The sequence below is a fragment of the Salmo salar genome, chromosome ssa11, assembly GCF_905237065.1.
Source record: "Salmo salar chromosome ssa11, Ssal_v3.1, whole genome shotgun sequence".
NCBI lineage: Eukaryota > Metazoa > Chordata > Actinopteri > Salmoniformes > Salmonidae > Salmo > Salmo salar.
The window spans coordinates 99568219-99590340 of record NC_059452.1 but is presented as its reverse complement, the minus strand read 5'-3'; the positions used below and the strand labels follow the sequence as shown (position 1 = coordinate 99590340).

The 22122-nt window shown below is 44.2% G+C and overlaps 1 protein-coding gene across 3 annotated transcripts in view; it reads right to left on the bottom strand.

Moving 5' to 3' along the window:
* Positions 1-2431: 2431 nt before the first annotated feature.
* LOC106593699 (globoside alpha-1,3-N-acetylgalactosaminyltransferase 1) overlaps positions 2432-22122 on the bottom strand; it is a 65797-nt gene continuing 46106 nt past the window's right edge. For all 3 annotated transcript variants that reach the window (XM_045690174.1, XM_045690175.1, XM_045690176.1), the window contains 6 exons: positions 11697-11831; positions 8845-8896; positions 8419-8574; positions 7897-8021; positions 3514-3676; positions 2432-3309 (listed from right to left, as the gene is read on the bottom strand). In XM_045690174.1, coding sequence (XP_045546130.1) covers positions 3109-3309; positions 3514-3676; positions 7897-8021; positions 8419-8574; positions 8845-8896; positions 11697-11831 — 832 coding nt within the window. In that variant the 3' untranslated portion in view covers positions 2432-3108. The remainder of the gene's footprint in view (positions 3310-3513; positions 3677-7896; positions 8022-8418; positions 8575-8844; positions 8897-11696; positions 11832-22122) is intronic.

Genomic DNA, 22122 nt, shown 5'->3' with positions numbered 1-22122 from the left:
TAAAGTAACATTAGCTGTAAAGCTATCAGTCACTAGTGGAAACATTTATAACTGCAATTAAGTTACGTTATCTTTTTAATGTATTTTACCTCAGACGATCTGGTAGTAAGGTTGCTAGCTAGCACTCCTAACAGTTTATTATAACTAGCTAGCTAGCTAGCATTTACTGCTAGTGAAGTTGCTAGCTAGCAAGTTAGCATAAACTAGAACTGATTGGGCCAGTCATTGTCTAAATAACAGGTAGAAACACATTCATAACCATAAAGGGGTAACTAGGCCCAGGGGCCAGTAACCCCCTAGTAAAGGGGGGGGGGGACGAGTTGCTCCCAACACACTCATGCAACATATTACTACTTTACTCAAAAATGATCTACATTTTTCTCTTTAAAACAAGTGCATTATTTATCTTAAGGCTTTCCTACTTGTATATTTAAAAAACAATTATAGATCTAACTTCATTGGAATATATCTACAACAATTTCATCAACTTACAGTGAGGGGGAAAAAAGTATTTGATCCCCTGCTGATTTTGAACGTTTGCCCACCTACAAAGAAATGATCAGTCTATAATTTTAATGGTAGGTTTATTTGAACAGTGAGAGACAGAATAACAACAAAAAAATCCAGAAAAACGCATGTCAAAAATGTTATAAATTGATTTACATTTTAATGAGGGAAATAAGTATTTGACCCCCTCTCAATCAGAAAGATTTCTGGCTCCCAGGTGTCTTTTATACAGGTAACAAGCTGAGATTAGGAGCACACTCTTAAAGGGAGTGCTCCTAATCTCAGCTTGTTACCTGTATAAAAGACACCTGTCCACAGAAGCAATCAATCAATCAGATTCCAAACTCTCCACCATGGCCAAGACCAAAGAGCTCTCCAAGGATGTCAGGGACAAGATTGTAGACCTACACAAGGCTGGAATGGCGTACAAGATCATCGTCAAGCAGCTTGGTGAGAAGGTGACAACAGTTGGTGCGATTATTCGCAAATAGAAGAAACACAAAAGAATTGTCAATCTCCCTCGGCCTGGGGCTCCATGCAAGATCTCACCTCGTGGAGTTGCAATGATCATGAGAACAGTGAGAAATCAGCCCAGAACTACACGGGAGGATCTTGTCAATGATCTCAAGGCAGCTGGGACCATAATCACCAAGAAAACAATGGGTAACACACTATGTCGTGAAGGACTAAAATCCTGCAGCGCCCGCAAGGTCCCCCTGCTCAAGAAAGCACATACACATGCCCGTCTGAAGTTTGCCAATGAACATCTGAATGATTCAGAGGACAACTGGGTGAAAGTGTTGTGGTCAGATGAGACCAAAATGGAGCTCTTTGGCATCAACTCAACTCACTGTGTTTGGAGGAGGAGGAATGCTGTCTATGACCCCAAGAACACCATCCCCACCGTCAAACATGGAGGTGGAAACATTATGCTTTGGGGCGGTTTTTCTGCTAAGGGGACAGGACAACTTCACCGCATCAAAGGGACGATGGACGGGGCCATGTACCATCAAATCTTGGGTGAGAACCTCCTTCCCTCAGCCAGGGCATTGAAAATGGGTCGTGGATGGGTATTCCAGCATGACAATGACCCAAAACACACGGCCAAGGCAACAAAGGAGTGGCTCAAGAAGGAGCACATTAAGGTCCTGGAGTGGCCTAGCCAGTCTCCAGACCTTAATCCCATAGAAAATCTGTGGAGGGAGCTGAAGGTTCGAGTTGCCAAACGTCAGCCTCGAAACCTTAATGACTTGGAGAAGATCTGCAAAGAGGAGTGGGATAAAATCCCTCCTGAGATGTGTGCAAACATGGTTGCCAACTACAAGAAACGTCTGACCTCTGTGATTGCCAACAAGGGTTTTGCCACCAAGTACTAAGTCATGTTTTGCAGAGGGGTCAAATACTTATTTCCCTCATTAAAATGCAAATCAATTTATAACATTTTTGACATGTGTTTTTCAGAATGTTGTTGTTGTTATTCTGTCTCTCACTGTTCAAATAAACCTACCATTAAAATTTTAGACTGATCATTTCTTTGTCAGTGGGCAAACGTACAAAATCAGCAGGGGATCAAATACTTTTTTCCCCTCACTGTATTTGCATCGACCCCCTTATTGTTATTTTTTTAACCGACTTTCTTGCACAGGCTCGATTTACACTAACTGGACTCTAACCAGATACTGACACTCAATGACAATCCAACACAAACACAGACGCATATTGACACCACACACACATTCCTTCACATGCAGCTACAAATTAGGTGAAACAGATTTCAGTTTCCTTGCATTAAAATCACCGGTCACTAACAGCCGCTCTGGATGAGAATTTTCTTGTTTGCTTACGGCCCTTTACAGCTCATTGAGTGCGGCCTTAGTGTCACAGCATCAGTTTGTGGTGGTAAATAAGACAGCTACGAAAGAAATTGATGGAAGAGAGTTTAATAGTACGGTCTACAGCTTATCATGAGGTATTCTAACTAAGGCGAGCAGAACCTTGAGACTTCCTTAATATTAGAGATGGCAGACCAGCTGTTGTTAACAAAGACACACACAACCCTTCCCCAAAGCTTCCCCAACGCAACCTTTCTGTCCTGCCGATGCAAAGAAGAACCAGCTATACACTGATTAAACAAAACATTAGGAACACCTGCTCTTTTCATGACATAGACTGACCAGGTGAATCCAGGTGAAAGCTAGGATCCCTTATTGATGTCACTTGTTAAATCCACTACAAATCAGTGTAGATGAAGGAGAGAAGATAGGTTAAAGAAGGATTTTCAAGCCTTGAGACAATTGAAACATGGATTATGTATGCCTTTGAACGAGGTATGGTAGAAGGTTCCAGCCGCACCGGTTTGAGTGTGTGAACAATTGCAACTCTGTTGGGTTTTTCACGCTCAACTGTTTCCTGTGTGTATCAAGAATGGTCCACCACCCAAAGGACATCCAGACATCTTTTCGGTCATAGGAAACGATAGCGGAAACATTATATAAAATAAAAAGTTAAGATCAGTGTTAAAAAAACACACAAACCAGCAGAATTGATCAGGAGCTCGTAAAACATTTCTGCTATCCATTCCAGCAACATTCTCTTCTCCTCTCATGGGTTCTCCCTGACCTCTGCCTTGTTCTTGATGACAGAGGAGAAGCGGACCAGTTTAATCTCCTTGGCTTTCCCTCCTCTAGCGTCGTCCCACACGTATTCAGGTGACAGCAGCTTGGTGGGCTTATTCTTCACCAGGTACCAGTTCAGGTGACTCTCCTCCTGCCACACAGCCTCCACACCCACAGACTTATCTACCTAAAGGGAGGGGGTGGGGAAGAGAGGGGGGGAGATAAGGGGAGAGGGTGGGGAGAAGGGGGAAGAGCGAGGGTGAGAAGAGGGGAGGTAGAGGGAGGAAGGGGAAGAGTGGCGGGAGGAAGGGGGGGTTGAGAGAGTGAGTAAGTAAGTGAGCGTTTGCCTGCCTGAGTGCGTGAGTGCTTGCCTGAGTGCATGAGTGCCTACCTCCAGGTGCTCCCTGCACGTCTTGGTCAGCCTGTGAACATCCTCCAGCGCTCCTCCGAATATGTTGGCCTGGTAGTAGAAGTCTCCCTGGTCCTGGGGTACAGAGGCTGTGGAGACAGTCCGCCGCTCGTAGGGGTACTTGCTCCGGGGGTACATGTAGAACCTGCAAGATACAAGACAATTTTGTATTGATACTTTATTTAACCAGGAACATACCCTAACTAAGGTCACGGTAAAACTTTATTTGGATAGTCTGTAGAGCACCTACGAATGTACTATCAGTAACATTTCAACTAACTAACTATCTACTAACCCTAGCCCTAACCCTGAACTTAGCCCTTAGCCTCACCTCAACCCTTAGCCTTATTCTAAACCTAACCGTAACGTTAGCAAGCAGTTGCTTATCAACAGATGGATAAACTATCTGTAGAGTAGCAACAGATGGAAAATCCTGTTGATACTCCATGTCACAGTTTCTGGCCTATCCAAAGAATCGATTTCATCTGCCTCTGAGCGATGAGCCCAGCCTGGGAGACGGTATATTAAAGGCCGACAGTCTACTGAATTCAGCAAATACGGTTTTATCTCACTGTGATATTCTCAGCTGGATTTAGAGCTCTTTTAACATGGAAAAAATACTAAATCATTTCGTAGAATTGAAACACGACCACTTTCTCGTGGTCACATAGGGACCAAATCCCTTTGTAAGTAAAGCTTAAGTTTTAACGAGTCTGCACACATTCAAATGGTGTCTCTTTGTCACTCAGAGGACTCTTGGTAGAAAATGATCTGTCGTCAGTTAAATGAAATGGGGCCAAAATTGTACTGTCACTAAATACAATCATAATCATTTTACCGTTTTTATAAGAAAGGTGAAATCTTATAGTAAGTCATTTATAATTTGATTGTTACTATATTTATAAAGCCTTTCAGTCATCTTCCACTGTTGTTAAATATGGAAAACAAACCATATGATTTTTTTTATATTTAATAATTTTGAACTATGTACTTGAGCTTGTGTCCTTAAAAGTGAGCAATTTATAATTATGTTTACCAGAACGGTGAGTTCCAGACCTTCCTGGAACTATGAAGAATTACACGAATTACTAGTTATTGTTTATGAAAAACAGTTACTTTTGGATATGTCTACAATATTTAGGCAGAAATTTATATTTTGAGAAGGTATTTTTTAGAAGCACATTTTTGTGATTTCACTTGTTTTTGATAAACTTACCCTAAAACAACAAATCACTTACTCATCCTCGTTATGCAGTATGGGGGCACTGATAAAACATCAACGAAGGCTCAAAAACCGGCAAAGCTCTCACTATATTGATGCAGGTCTTTAGATGTTGTACACATGAAATTGAGTCATGCAGGTATTTTTTCATTTTTTGAGGGGGTAGATCATCTTTGAAATTGCAGATAGTTTGTAGTTTCCATCAATGTAATTGTCTATATAATTTCCAATCCTCCATATTTTTTTTGTAAATATATACAGTGCTTTCGGAAAGTATTCAGACCCCTTGACTTTTTCCACATTTTCTTGCGTTACAGCCTTATTCTAAAATTGAATACAAATAACTATGCTCACCAATCTACACACAATACCCCACAATTACAAAGCAAAAACCGTTTTTTTTTAGCAATGTTTGCAAATTTATTACAAATAAAAACATAAATACCACATTTACATAAGTATTCAGACCCTTTGCTATATGAGACTCAACATTTTGCTCAGGTGCATCCTATTTCCATTGATCATCCTTGATGTTTCTACAACTCTGTGGGAGTCCACTTGTGGTGAATTCAATCGATTGGACATGATTTGAAAAGGCACACACCTGTCTATATTTATGTCCCACAGTTGACAGTGCATGTCAGAGTAAAAACCAAGCTATGAGGTCGAAGGAAATGTCCATAGAGCTCCGAGATAGGATTGTGTCGAGGCAAAGATCTGGAGCATTGAAGGTCCCCAAGAACACAGTGGCCTCCAGCATTTTTAAATGGAAGAGGTTAGAACCACCAAGACTCTTCCTAGAGCTGGCTGCCTGGCCAAACTGAGTAATCGGGGGAGAAGGGCCTTGGTCAGGGAGGTGACCAAGAACCCAACAGAGCTCCAGAGTTCCTCTGTGGAGATGGGAGAACCTTCCAGAAGGATATCTGTCTTTGCAGCACTCCACCAATTAGGCCTTCATGGTAGAGTGGCCAGACGGAAGTCACTCCTCAGTAAAAGGAACATGACAGCCCACTTGGAGTTTGCCAAAAGGCACCCAAAAGGATTCTCAGACCATGAGAAACAAGATTCTCTGGTCTGATGAAATCAAGATTGAACTCTTTGGCCTGAATGCCAAGCGTCACATCTAGAGGAGCACATCCAGGAAAATGCGGAGAAGCTACACCATCTGTGCGCCGCCATGGATCGCGTTGTCCAGAATATGGACCGCTGGGAGAGACAGGGAATTCATCTCCACCAGCCCAACCGGGGTCTATCCGGAGTGCCCCTTGTCAACCTGAACCCGGTGGCATCCGTCTAGCCATGCCTCAGGGTTACGACGGAAGTGCTGCCAACTGCCAGGGTTTCCTACTCCAATTAGAACTTTATCTGGCCACGGTCCACCCAGTTCCAACTGACCTTGAGAAGAGTTTCACCCTCGTCTCGTGCCTCACCAGGAGAGCCCTGGAGTGGCTGGCCCGCTCTAGAAGGCTGAGATACGGGAGGTTCCTCCGCACCCTCTGGACATTGAGGGGGCCCTGGCGTACTCCGTTCGATCCATCCTGGATTCGAGACGTCGGGCGAGGGGCCTTCAGTACCTTGTGGACTGGGAGGGGTACGGTCCGGAGGAGAGATGCTGGGTTCCGGTGGAGGATGTGTTAGATCCTTTACTGCTGCGAGAGTTCCATCGTCTCCATCCGGATCGCCCTGCACCTCGTCCTCCGGGTCGTCCCCGAATCGCGCTACTGGAGCCGCGCGTCGGGGGGGGGGTACTGTCACGACTTCTGCCGAAGTCGATGCCCCTCCTTGCTCGGGTGGTGCTCGGCGATCGACGTCACCAGTCTTCTAGCCGTCATTGATCAGTTTTTCATTTTCTATTGGTTTTGTCTTGTCTTCCTACACACCTGGTTTCAATACCATTCGTTACATGTTGTGTATTTAACCCTGTGTTTACCCTCATGTCCTTGTCGGTGATTGTTTGAGTTATGTACGCGTGTATTTTGTATCGGTGTGCGACGGGTTATTTTTACCCATGTTATTTGTGTACTTTGGTTTTGGAGTTAGTTTTTTTGTTAATTAAAATACTCCAGTTTAACCAAGTTGGTTTCTCCTGCCACCTACAAACACGACTATGACACAGAGTATATTTTACCTTTAGATATCTTTTGTTTGCTTTTAGTCCAATCCGTCATCTACCCTCAACCCCTCCCATCTATCTCTGAAGACCATCCAGTTTTATATTTGCCGTATATATTTTCCAACTGTGCTGTGACGTTTCACAAAAGTTCTTAACCTTTTTTATACTCTCATAATTTTTGAAGATTGTAAATTGTTTTTTGCTAAGAGAATTATTATATTATTGATCGAATGACTATGACTTTTCAAATCCCCCAGCAGTGCTATATGCAGGGTTAGCTCCAAGTAAATATTGCAATTATTCAGACATTCCTGAACCTGCAACAAAAAACAAGCTACATATGGACAGTACCAAGTAGTCATGCAGATCTTAGATGTTGTACACATGACATTGTGTCATTCCAAACTTTATCCACAACGTTACATTCCCTTTTGTGCGACTCAAGCCATTTCCTCTATCCAGCTGTTCCATTGCCTGTGTAGCCTGCTGCTTCAGGTAACTGCCAAAATAAAGGACACACCAACATATTGTCCTAATAAGGCCATCACGAAAAGCCAGAACAACTACAAGGCGCCTAGGCACAGAGTCTACAAGTGTTTGGAACTTCCTGTGTGGAAACACCTGCTTTCAATACACTTTGTATCCCTCATTTACTCAAATGTTTCCTTTATTTTGGCATTTACCTGTAGAATGGATGGAGAGGTGTGATCGACAAAATGGAATATAACGTTGCGGATAAAGTTCGTAATGACACAATTTCATGTGAACAACATCTAAAGACCTGCATCAATATTCTGAGAGCTTTGACGTTTCTAAAATGATATATTTGGATGTTTTTGAAGTCTTTGTTCATGTTTTTTCAGGGCCCTCATACTGCACAACGAGGATGAGGAAGTGATTTGTTGTTTGGGGTACGTTTATCAAAAACAAGTGAAATCACAAAGGTGTCCTTCTTTAACATACCATTTACATAAAAAAATACAGATTTTTGGTTGTACCATTTTTGACTGGCCCTTTAAGTAAGCATTACCAGGGGTGGATGGCGGCCACCAGTCTCCCCAGCGCCTCGGACCCCACACGGCCATGGAACCTCATGTCTACATCCAGGCAGAAGATGTAGTGCGCCTCCCGGTGGATGTGATCCTCAATGGCAGTCTGCTCACAAATAGATGGTTGGTGGACGTTCAGTAGAACTTCAATCAATCAATCAAATCAATCAATCAAAGTTGATTGTCCTCAGATGTAAATTTTGTTTGCAGGCAGGGTTAAAATGATAAATACACAGTCCATACAATCTACTGTCAACAACATTTAAATTAACTAGTATGCACTAGTAGGCATATCCTCTTAACTGTAACTCTACAAAGCTGTTGCCTATTATCAACAGTTGATATTTTGTTGATAGTTGGGTCATCTGTAGATCATCTATAGGGAACTACTACTGCTACTTCTACTGCTGCTGCTACTAATAAACTCATAATAATATGAATAGTTATTATTAATAATAAACTAAATAACTCATAATGTAATAATAATATGAATAAAGTGTGACCTGGATGAGCTCCATGCGGCGGAGGGATATCTCCTGCCAGCGGTCGAACTTCATCACCTTCACGATGCTGAGCAGCCTGCCGACACCAAGAGTAATGTTGCTAGGCACATCGCCGGGCAGGTCGGTGAACACATAGTAGTGCACATCCAGCCCCACCTGGAATCACATGGAATTACATTTCATTCAAAACTATTTGAATTTGATGGAATTTGTAACAAATTGAGTTACATTTAATTAATTTTAAATATAATTACATTTAATTTAATCCTAAATAATCACTCCTACAGTACTCTTTATAAATATGGGTCCAGAATGCTAAACGGCATTTATTTGAATTATTATCATTATTATTATTCCCTCATCATCCCAGAACCTTCTTTATACAATAACAGTCAATCGATTTGATAGATAGTTCTGGATTCTCACCATGAAGTGCTTCTCAGCTGACTCTAAGAAGTCACGGAGAAAACGAGTGTATCTGTAAGGAAGAATAGAGATGAAAAACATATACAGAACCAGTCAAAGGTTTGGACACACCTACTCATTCAATGGTTTTTCTTTATTTTTAATGTTTTCAACATTGTAGAATAATAATGAAGACATCCAAACTATGAAATAACACATATGTAATCATGTAGTAACCAAAAAAGAGTTAAACATATTTTATATTTGAGATTCTTCAAAGTAGCCATCCTTTGCCTTGATGACTCCCGAGTGGCGCATCGGTCTGTAACGGTCGTCGTATGTAGTGGACCAAGGTGCAGCGGGTTGAGTGCACATATTAACTTTTATTGAGACACGAAACAACAAAACAAGAAAACGAACGAACACACAGTACTACAATAAAACTACAATAACAAATAACCCCTTATACTGGTCAGGACGTGACAGTACCCCCCCCCCCAAAAGGTGCAGACCCCGGATGCACCGACACAAAACACAAAAATAAACCCAAACTAAAGGGAGGGAAGGAAGGAAGGGAGGGTGGCTACCGTCACCGACGGTTCCCGTGCTACACCCCCCCTCCCCAATCCTCCTACTGTGGAGGTGGCTCAGGCTCTGGCCTTAGTCCCCCACCTAACCTGTCCACCCCCGCTGAATACCTCGGGCTGAAGCGCGTCGCTGTAGACCTCGGGCTGAAGCGCGTCGCTGGCTGCGCCGATTCCGGACTGTAGGGCGACTCTCTCGGCTCCGGACTGTGGGCCGTCTCTCTCGGCTCCGGACTGTGGGCCGTCTCTCTCGGCTCCGGACTGTGGGCCGTCTCTATCGGCTCCGGACTGTGGGCCGTCTCTCTCGGCTCCGGACTGTGGGCCGTCTCTGCTGGCTCCGGACAGTGGGCCGTCTCTCTATGGGGCACTGTCGCCGGACGCTCTGGGCGGGGCACTGTCGCCGGACGCTCTGGGCGGGGCACTGTCGCAGGACGCTCTGGGCGGGGCACTGTCGCCGGACGCTCTGGGCGGGGCACTGTCGCCGGACGCTCTGGGCGGGGCACTGTCGCCGGACGCTCTGGGCGGGGCACTGTCGCCGGACGCTCTGGACGGGGCACTGTCGCCGGACTCTCTTCACGGGGCACTGTCGCCGGACCCTCTGGGCGGGGCACTGTCGCCGGACCCTCTGGGCGGGGCACTGTCGCCGGACCCTCTGGGCGGGGCACTGTCGCCGGACGCTCTGGGCGGGGCACTGTCGCCGGAAGCTCTGGGCGGGGCACTGTCGCCGGAAGCTCTGGGCGGGGCACTGTCGCCGGAAGCTCTGGGCGGGGCACTGTCGCCGGAAGCTCTGGGCGGGGCACTGTTGCCGGAAGCTCTGGGCGGGGCACTGTCACCGGAAGCTCTGGGCGGGGCACTGTCGTCGGAAGCTCTGGACGGGGACTGCGCACTGAAGGCCTGATGCGTGGGGCTGGCTTAGGACGCGCCAGACTAAGGACACGCACCACAGGGCTAGTGCGAGGAGCAGGAACAGGACGAGCTGGACTGGGCTGACGCACTGGAGGCCTGGTGCGTGGGGCTGGTAGTGGAGGTACCAGACTGGTGACACACACCCCAAGGCTAGTGCGAGGAGCGGGAACAGGACGTACTAGACTGGGCTGACGCACTGGAGGCCTGGTGCGTGGTGCTGGCTTTAGAGGCACCAGCCTAGAGACACGCACCTCAGGGCCAGTACGAGGAGCAGGAACTGGATACACCGGGCCATGGGTAAGCACTGGAGGTCTGGAGCCCACCTCCTGCACAACCCGTCCTGGCTGGATAGTAATAGCAGCCCTGCACGGGTGGAGTGCTGGCACAGGGCGAACTGGGCTGTGCAGAGGCCTGATGGTTGCCGTGCGTAGAGCAGGCGTAGGGTAGCCTGGGCCTAGGAGGCGCACCGGTGGCCGGATGCGCTGCGCAGGCATCCTCCTTCCAGGCTGGATGCCCGATCTAGCACGGCACTTGCAAGGGGCTGGGATCGCTCGCACCAGACTGTGCGTCAAAGGCACTGCATCTCAGTGCTAGAGGCGTTACTACAGACCCTGGTTCAATTCCAGGCTGTATCACAACTGGCCGTGATTGGGAGTCCCATAGGGCGGCGCACAATTGGCTCAGTGTCGTCCGGGTTAGGGTTTGGTGCGAGGTGCGAGGTGAATGCATGTGGATTGGTGCGAGGTGAATGCATGTGGATTGGTGCGAGGTGAATGCATGTGGATTGGTGCGAGGTGAATGCATGTGGATAGGTGCGAGGTGAATGCATGTGGATAGGTGCGAGGTGAATGCATGTGGATAGGTGCGAGGTGAATGCATGTGGATAGGTGCGAGGTGAATGCATGTGGATAGGTGCGAGGTGAATGCATGTGGATAGGTGCGAGGTGAATGCATGTGGATAGGTGCGAGGTGAATGCATGTGGATAGGTGCGAGGTGAATGCATGTGGATAGGTGTGAGTTGAATGCATGTGGATAGGTGTGAGGTGAATGCATGTGGATAGGTGTGAGGTGAATGCATGTGGATAGGTGTGAGGTGAATGCATGTGGATAGGTGTGAGGTGAATGCATGTGGATAGGTGTGAGTTGAATGCATGTGGATAGGTGTGAGGTGAATGCATGTGGATAGGTGTGAGGTGAATGCATGTGGATAGGTGTGAGTTGAATGCATGTGGATAGGTGTGAGGTGAATGTATGTGAATAGGTGCATGCTTGTGTTAGTGGCAGCAGTCTTGACATTTCTTGTAGGTGATACATACACACATAGGAAGTGATGTAAACATTGCCTTGGCAACAGGTTTCTACACATGGAATCAATGACTTACTTCCCTACAGCAAACACAGTGGTAGCGATGGTGAGGTTGTGGGACCTGAAGGCCTCGTCTATGACCAGGGGGTCAAAGGTCCCCTCCCAGACTATAGGAGCCAGCCATGGGGTTACAGTCAGCACGTCAGTCCTCCTGAATAGTAATAATATTAATAATAAATAATAATAATAATAATAATAATAATAATAATAATAATAATAGCAAAAACAACAGTAATAATAATTTGGAAATTACGTTTCCTGAAGAAACTGTGTGTGCTTACTAACCTGTTTTAAAGTATTTATGGTTTTGCAGTAAGTTATAGTAGTGGTAGTAACTGCAGTAGAAATTCTAGTGACTGGTTATAGTTGAAAAAGTAGGTAAATGAAAACATTAATTGATTGATTTGTTGGTTGATAGGATAGGATAGCCTGAACATGTGAATGTTGTTTTGGTGTCCAGCGTCACAGTTCAAGAGGTACAGTTATTGACGGTGGTTATTAAATACTAAGTTATGCACATTTATAACGTTGTTATGTAGCTGGAATGGTAGCAGTAGCATTAAAAAGTGTCTACCACTGTGTTCTTATGTTTGGCATTGAATCCATGAAATTATATGATAATTTATGCAAATTAACATTGTTTAAAGTTTATAAAAGGTTTCAACGAATTTGACTTCAGGATAGCCTGGATGTTTTTAAAGTTGGTCTTGTAGCTTAAATGGCCAAGGAGCAGGACCATTTTGAAAATCTACCACTGTATTCACATGGTTGTTATTCAAACCTATGTTAATTTATGCAGAAGTTAAATTCAAAAGGCTCTTGCACATCTGAGCTATCTTTTTTTTGCAGGTCCATGGTAACGGTTGAATGAAATGAGCAAAAAGAAGGAACCCGCACACTGCTCTTGATAGTATCAATTGTGTACATGAAAGATGTTAGCCGCTGGCTACGTCCCTTCTGTCTTCAAGAGAGCGAGAGTTGCACCCCTTCTGAAAAAACCTACACTCGATCCCTCCGATGTCAACAACTACAGACCAATATCCCTTCTTTCTTTTCTCTCCAAAACTCTTGAACGTGCCCTCCTTGGCCAGCTCTCCTGCTATCTCTCTCAGAATGACCTTCTTGATCCTAATCAGTCAGGTTTCAAGACTGGGCATTCAACTGAGACTGCTCTTCTCTGTGTCACGGAGGCTCTCCGCACTGCTAAAGCTAACTCTCTCTCCTCTGCTCTCATCTTTCTAGACCTATCTGCTGCCTTTGATACTGTGAACCATCAGATCCTCCTCTCCACCCTCTCCGAGTTGGGCATCTCCGGCGCGGCCCACGCTTGGATTGCGTCCTACCTGACAGGTCACTCCTACCAGGTGGCGTGGCAAGAATCTGTCTCCGCACCATGCGCTCTCACCACTGGTGTCCCCCAGGGCTCTGTTCTAGGCCCTCTCCTATTCTCGCTATACACCAAGTCACTTGGCTCTGTCATATCCTCACATGGTCTCTCCTATCATTGCTATGCAGATGACACACAATTAATCTTCTCCTTTCCCCCTTCTGATAACCAGGCGGCGAATCGCATCTCTGCATGTCTGTCAGACATATCAGTGTGGATGACGGATCACCACCTCAAGCTGAACCTCAGCAAGACGGAGCTGCTCTTCCTCCCGGGGAAGGACTGCCCGTTCCATGATCTCGCCATCACGGTTAACAACTCCCTTGTGTCCTCCTCCCAGAGTGCTAAGAACCTTGGCGTGATCCTGGACAACACCCTGTCGTTCTCCACTAACATCAAGGCGGTGACCCGATCCTGTAGGTTCATGCTCTACAACATTCGCAGAGTACGACCCTGCCTCACACAGGAAGCGGCGCAGGTCCTAACCCAGGCACTTGTCATCTCCCGTCTAGATTACTGCAACTCGCTGTTGGCTGGGCTCCCTGCCTGTGCCATTAAACCCCTACAACTCATCCAGAACGCCGCAGCCCGTCTGGTGTTCAACCTTCCCAAGTTCTCTCACGTCACCCCGCTCCTCCGCTCTCTCCACTGGCTTCCAGTTGAAGCTCGCATCCGCTACAAGACCATGGTGATTGCCTACGGAGCTGTGAAGGGAACGGCACCTCCATACCTTCAGGCTCTGATCAGGCCCTACACCCAAACAAGGGCACTGCGTTCATCCACCTCTGGCCTGCTGGCCCCCCTACCTCTGAGGAAGCACAGTTCCCGCTCAGCCCAGTCAAAACTGTTCGCTGCTCTGGCACCCCAATGGTGGAACAAGCTCCCTCACGACGCCAGGACAGCGGAGTCAATCACCACCTTCCGGAGACACCTGAAACCCCACCTCTTTAAGGAATACCTAGGATAGGATAAAGTAATCCTTCTACCCCTCCCCCCCCCTTAAAAGATTTAGATGCACTATTGTAAAGTGGTTGTTCCACTGGATATCATAAGGTGAATGCACCAATTTGTAAGTCGCTCTGGATAAGAGCGTCTGCTAAATGACTTAAATGTAAATGTAAAATATTACCGTAATTTCCGGACTATTAAGCGCACCTGAATATAAGCCGCACCCACTGAATTTTTTTAAAATTATTATTTTGAACATAAATAAGCCGCACATGTCTATAAGCCGCAGGTGCCTACCGGTACATTGAAACAAATGAACTTTACACAGGCTTTAACGAAACACGGCTTGTAACAAAAATAAATAGGCTTTAACGAAACACGGCTTGTAACAAAAATAAATAGGCTTTAACAAAACACGGCTTGTAACAAAAAATCTAAAATTAGCAGTAAGCTTTAGTTGTCTTTTTGCACTGAGTCAATTCCTCACGCTGCTGTTTCCAACGTCTTATCATCGACTCATTAACCTGTTATGGCTAGGGGGCAGTATTTTCACAGCCGGATAAAAAACGTACCCGATTTAATCTGATTATTACTCCTGCCCAGAAACTAGAATATGCATATAATTATTAGCTTTGGATAGAAAACACTCCAAAGTTTCTAAAACTGTTTGAATGGTGTCTGTGAGTATAACAGAACTCATTTGGCAGGCCAAAACCTGAGAAGATTCCATGCAGGAAGTGCCCTGTCTGACAATTTCTTGCCCTTCTTGATTATCTCTATCCATTACAGAGGATCTCTGCTGTTACGTGACACTTCCTACGGCTCCCATGGGCTCTCAGAAGGCGGCAAAAAGCTGAATCGTGGCTTTGCAGGCTCTGGCTGAAAAAAAGTAGCGCGTTTGGGTAGTGGCTGGTTACAGTACTGTGAGACTCAGGCGCGTGCCCGAGTCGACCTCATGCTTTGTTTACTTTCCTCAGTTTAGCTAAAAGGAGATTCCCGGTCGGAATATTATCGCTTTTTTACGAGAAAAATGGCATAAAAATGGATTTTAAACAGCGGTTGACATGCTTCGAAGTACGGTAATGGAATATTTAGAAATCTTTTGTCACGAAATGCGCCATGCTCGTGACCCTTATTTACACTTCGGATAGTGTCTTGAACGCACGAACAAAACGCCGCTATTTGGATATAACGATGGATTATTTTGGACCAAACCAACATTTGTTATTGAAGTAGCAGTCCTGGGAGTGCATTCTGACGAAGAACACCAAAGGTAATCAAACTTTTGTAATAGTAAATCGGAGTTTGGTGAGGGCTAAACTTGGTGGGTGTCTAAATAGCTAGCCGTGATGGCTGGGCTATCTACTCAGAATATTGCAAAATGTGCTTTCACCGAAAAGCTATTTTAAAATCGGACACCTCGATTGCACAAAGGAGTTCTGTATCTATAATTCTTAAAATAATTGTTATGTTTTTTGTGAACGTTTATCGTGAGTAATTTAGTAAATTCACCGGACGTTTGCGGGGGGTATGCTAGTTCTGAACGTCACATGCTAATGTAAAAAGCTGGTTTTTGATATAAATATGAACTTGATTGAACAAAACATGCATGTATTGTATAACATAATGTCCTAGGGTTGTCATCTGATGAAGATCATCAAAGGTTAGTGCTGCATTTAGCTGTGGTTTTGTTTTTTTGTGACATTATATGCTAGCTTGAAAAATGGGTGTCTGATTATTTCTGGCTGGGTACTCTGCTGACATAATCTAATGTTTTGCTTTCGCTGTAAAGCCTTTTTGAAATCGGACAGTGTGGTTAGATAAAGGTGAGTCTTGTCTTTAAAATGCTGTGAAATAGTCATATGTTTGAAAAATTGACATTTTTGTATTTTTGAGGAATTTGTAATTCGCGCCACGCCCATCATTGGATATTGGAGCAGGTGTTCCGCTAGCGGAACGTCTAGATCAGGGGTGTCAAACTCAAATACCCAGTGGGCCAAAATGTAAAACCTGAACAAAGTCGCAGGCCAACATTGAACAAATGAACCTTTTAATATGGACCCAAACAAGTTTTGCTTTAACATTGAATATGGAACAAGCATCGCTTATTACCATACAATATATAATTTAATATTGGAGACATGCAAAATCGAATTTCAAATGAAAAAACACATCAATGGCATTCATTTATTAAATAAATAAAATGTAAATAAAAATCGTATGCCTCTTTTCTATTTGCAGCCTTCTGATTTAAATACCAAAATAAACTTTTTCCACTGGCTAATAATTTTACAAATAAAATGATAATAAATCAATCAACCATTCAAGCCCATGCCTTGTAGCAAGAAAAAGTGCACAAAGAAAACGTTAATTATTGCACACTGATCTAATCTGATGTGCCCAAGCCAGATACCTGGCATCTCTTCTTGGATGCTAGTTCATCAATGTCTGGGCTCAGGCTCTGAGCTGAAGAAATCCTTGTTTCATAGTGTCGTCTAATGTTGCACTCCTTACTTACAGCCACGTTGACTCCACAAACAAGACAAACAGGTTTGTCTTTTACATATGTAAACAGATATTCTGCCTCCCACTTGTCCAGAAAGCTGTTTTCTGCCTTTCTTTTCGCCATTTTTGGGAAGGGATAGCGCGCTGACAGTTGTAGCGTCTATGTTGCTATGACTACTGTCACAGAGGAGAGGGCGTTTTTGGGTCCTGTCCTGATTGGCGCGCGAAAACAACAGCAGAGCATTATGGGATTCGTAGTATTAGCGGTGAATGCGCTGTATAATACCGGCGGGCCGGCTCTAGTAGTAATTTGGTATTGTCTCGTGGGCCAAATATAATTACCCCGCGGGCCAAATTTGACACCCATGGTCTAGATAAAGACCAAGCTCCCGTGTAGCAGCTCTATTTCCTTTTCCAACAGCAAGATCAATCACCTTCAACTTGAAAGCTGCATCATATGCATTTCTCCGTGTCTTTGCCATGATGAGGGTGACAAAATGACTACGTAATCAGAATGATGGGAAGTTTGAGGTGCTCGATTTAATCTAAACAGTAAACAAAAAAGTTGTTTGACCTTAACCCGTTCGGCAATTTCATTGGTCTAATGAAAGCTTCATGCCACCAAAAAAAATGAGCACGTCACAGAATATGTTTTTTTGGAGAAAAAATAATTGAAAGCGGGAAAAATCCATATATTAGCCGCGTCATTGTTTAAGCCGCGGGGTTCAAAGCCTGGGGAAAAAGTTGCGGCTTATAGTCTGGAATTTACGGTAAACACGTCTGTAAAACCGCAATGAGGACATGATCCAAGCAAGTTTTCATAAATCATTGGGTACATCTCAATGAGGGTGAAAAACCCAAAACATTCTCTTTTGCTCAGAGTATTATTTATATCACTTCCCGTCTGATATCTTAACTTTCTCTATGCCACAAAATCACAAAGGTAGAAATGTCATGTTTTAGGTCATTAAAATGTACTGCGACTGGATAATCCCTGTCGTTTCTCCAAATTGAATTTTTATGTTTACTGATTATCTGTTTGAGAGAACGAGAGGTTTTACCTCCATAGCACAGCCCACATGGACATTTAATAATGTAGATAACATGGGTGGTGGAGCACATAATAATGTCATTTATTTGGAACCGTTTTCCTGTATGAGGGTGGCAGAAACATTCACACTTCATCACATTGTTGCACTGTGCGCAACCTCTGCATTTATAGCTACCATTTGGAAGAGGGCGTAAAAGAGCCTGGCTGATTTTCTTTTCTGGCTGGCAGTTGGCATGGACCAATTTATCACGTAAATTGCGACCCCTCCTATATACAATAGGTGGTGGATTCTGAAATTCAGCTGGCAAAACTGGGTCCGATGATAAAACATGCCAGTGTTTCTTGACAGCATCTCCCACTTTTCACGAGTTCAAAGTATATGTGTTTGTGAACATTTCAGTGTTCTTTAGCTCTAATCGGTCTTTTTTTGTAGCAGTTCGTCTCGTGTTTTCCCCAATGACAAATTAAGAGCTTCATCCACACATTGTGGAGAATAGCCTCTTCTTAGAAACCTAGTGCGCATCTCCGCTGCTTTTTCTAGATAATCCTCTGTGGAGTGGCATATACGGCGCAGTCTGAAAAACTGGCTTCTTGGAAGTCCTATTTTTAATGGCTCAGGATGGAAGCTGTCCCCCTGTAATAGAGTATTTCTGTCCGTTTCTTTTCTTTACAGAGTTGTAAACAGGGTTCCATTTGATTTATCAATCCACATTTCGAGGTAATGAACACGTTTAGTGTCACATTCAATAGTGAATTTGAGATTGGGGTCAATGTTATTGAGAAATGCCATAAAATCAGCTCCTTTCCCGTTCCTCCCCATATTCAAAACATGTCGTCAATATATCGATAACACTTTATTCAAAAATGGATGTTCGTTTTCATTATTAACAAAACGTTCTTCAAAAAGACCCACATAAAGGTTAACATAGCTCGGAGCGAATGTGGAGCCCATCGATGTTCCATTCGTTTGGAGATAGAATTCATTATCAGACCTGAAATAGTTATACGTCAAAACATATTCAGCCAGCTCTAGAATAAAAGTTGTTGGTGGATATTCGTTAGTATCTCTGTCTCTTAAATAGTGAGCAAGGGCTGCCAGCCCCCTCTCTGGGGAATGCTGGTATATAGACTCTGCACATCTAATGTGACCAAAATACAGTCTTCTGCTAAACCCGTTATTGGTAACATTTTGTTTATGAAGTCTATAGTCTTGCAATGCTTGCACATTAGTTTTAATAAAAGTGTCTACAAAGTTCGACAACGGCTCTAGCATTGAGCCTATTCCTGCCACCACTGGTCTGCCTGGATAATTAGCTTGTTGGTGTTTTAGATGTGTAATTTTGGCAAAATGTACAAGCATGGACGTGTGGCACATTTGCAGCAAATGTATTTATATTATGGTTTTGAGATAAGGTTATTTAATAGGTCCAGATTAGAGAATATATCCCTTTGGAACACCTGTGTGGGATCAACACTCAGTTTTCTATAGAAACGTTCATTACTGAGTTGTCTCTGAATCTCTGCTTTGTATTTTTCATAGTCTAAAACGACCACAGCACCCCCCTTGTCTGCAGGTTTAATAACCAAAGATAAATGTTTCATTAGTTCATTAAGTGCCATGGTAACAGATGAAAAATATGAGAAAAAATAAAACCTGCACACTGCTCTTGATAGTATCACTGCTCTTGATAGTATCACTGCTCTTGATAGTATCACTGCTCTTGATAGTATCACTGCTCTTGATAGTATCACTGTTCTTGATAGTATCACTGTTCTTGATAGTATCACTGTTCTTGATAGTATCACTGCTCTTGATAGTATCATTGTTCTTGATAGTATCACTGTTCTTGATAGTATCACTGCTCTTGATAATATCACTGCTCTTGATAGTATCACTGCTCTTTAATAAGCTTCACATATCGGCCTCAAGGCCTTCCTCAGAGCTTTTGTGATTTAATTTTTTTTTTATCACCCTTATGTAAACATAGCTCCACCCAATGCATCGAATAGGGTTGGAGTCGAGGGAAAATAATACATTTTTACCAACTAAATGTATATGAATGGTAGGACAAAGCTGTGTTTATGTAATCTAATTTGAGTCAGTCTGCAAATTTCAACGTTTGGTGTTTGTAGCAACACCGAACCATGCATGAGAGCACCAGATATTCCGGACGACTGTGTGATCACACTCTACGTAGCCGATGTAAGACCTTTAAACAGGTTAACATTCACAAGCTCGCAGGGTCAGACGAATAACCAGGACTCGTACTCAGACCATGAGCTGACCAGCTAGCAAGTGTCTTCACTGACATTTTCAACCTCTCCCTGATCCAGTCTGTAACATCTACATTTCAAGCAGACCACCATAGTCCCTGTGCCCAAGAACACCTATCTAAATGACTATCGCCCGTAGCACTCGCATCTGTAGCCATGAAATGCTTTAACCTCTCTGGGCTAGGTGGGACGTTTGCGTCCCACCCTAGTCAACAGCCAGTGGAATCCCGTGGCGCGATATTCAAATACCTTAGAAATGCTATTACTTCAATTTCTCAAACATATGACTATTTTACACCATTTTAAAGACAAGACTCGTTAATCTAACCACACTGTCCGATTTCAAAAAGGCTTTACAACGAAAGCAAAACATTAGATTATGTCAGCAGAGTACCCAGCCAGAAATAATCAGACACCCATTTTTCAAGCTAGCATATAATGTCACAAAAACCAAAACCACAGCTAAATGCAGCACTAACCTTTGATGATCTTCATCAGATGACACTCCTAGGACATTGTTATACAATACATGCATGTTTTGTTCAATCAAGTTCATATTTATATCAAAAACCAGCTTTTTACATTAGCATGTGACTAGCATGTGACTAGCATTCCCACCGAACACTTCCGGTGAATTTACTAAAATTACTCATGATAAACGTTCACAAAACACAACAATTATTTTAAGAATTATAGATACAGAACTCCTTTATGCAATCGCGGTGTCCGATTTTAAAATAGCTTTTCGGTGAAAGCACATTTTGCAATATTCTGAGTAGATAGCCTGGCCATCACAGGCTAGCTATTTTGACACCCACCAAGTTTGGTACTCACCAAACTCAGATTTACTATAAGAAAAATTGGATTACCTTTGCTGTTCTTTGTCAGAATGCACTCCCAGGACTTCTACTTAAACAACAAATGTTGGTTTGGTTCCAAATAATCCATAGTTATATCCAAATAGCGGCGTTTTGTTCGTGCGTTCAAGACACTATCCGAAAGGGTAAAGAAGGGTGACGAGCACGGCGCATTTCGTGACAAAACATTTCTAAATATTCCATTACCGTACTTCGAAGCATGTCAAACGCTGTTTAAAATCAATTTTTTCTCATAAAAAAGCAATAATATTCCGACTGGGAATCTGCGTTTAGGTAAAAAGAGGAAAGAAAATAAAGCACAGGGTCGACTCGTGTACGCGCCTAAGCCCATTGTCCTCTGATCGGCCACTTGCCAAAAGCGTAAATGTGTTTCAGCCTGGGGCTGCCTCGATATCATTCAGCTTTTTCCCGGGCTCTGAGAGCCTATGGGAGCCGTAGGAAGTGTCACGTTACAGCAAAGATCCTCAGTCTTCAATAAACAGAGACAAGAAGAACAAGATCTTGTCAGAGAGGGCACTTCCTGTAAGGAATCTTCTCAGGTTTTTGCCTGCCATATGAGTTCTGTTATACTCACAGACACCATTCAAACAGTTTTAGAAACTTTAGGGTGTTTTCTATCCAAAGCCAATAATTATATGCATATTCTAGTTACTGGGCAGGAGTAGTAACCAGATTAAATCGGGTACGTTTTTTATCCGGCCGTGTCAATACTGCCCCCTACCCCCAACAGGTTAACCCACACCTGCGTGGCTGCACACAACTCCAACACCATCATTAAGTTTGCTGACGACACGACGGTGGTAAGCCTACGACGACGATGCGAGACCTGGCTGTGTGGTGCCAGGACAACAACCTCTCTCTCTCTCTCTCAACGTCAGCAAGACAAAGGAGCTGATCGTGGACCACAGGAATGGAGAGCCGAGCACACCCCCATTCACATTGATGGGGCTGTAGTGGAGACGGTCGAGAGCTTCAAGTTCCTCGGTGTTCACATCACTAAGGACCTATCATGGTCCAAACACAACAACACAGTCGTGAATAGGGCACAACAACGCCTCTTCCCCCTCAGGAGGCTGACGAGATTTGGCATGGGCCCCCTGACTACTGGCTGCATCACTGCTTAGAATGGCAACTGCTCGGCATCTGACCGCATGGCGCTACAGAGGGTAGTGAGTACAGCCCAGTACGTCACTGGGGCCAAGCTCCCTGCCATCCAGGACCTCTATACCAGGTGGTGTCAGAAGAAGGACCTAAAAATTGCCAAAGACTCCATCCACGCAAGTCACAGTCTGTTCTCTGTGCTACCGCACGGCAAGCGGTACCGGAGTGCCAAGTCTGGGACCAAAAGGCTCCTGAACAGCTTCTCCCCAAAGCCATGAGACTGCTGAACACTTAATTA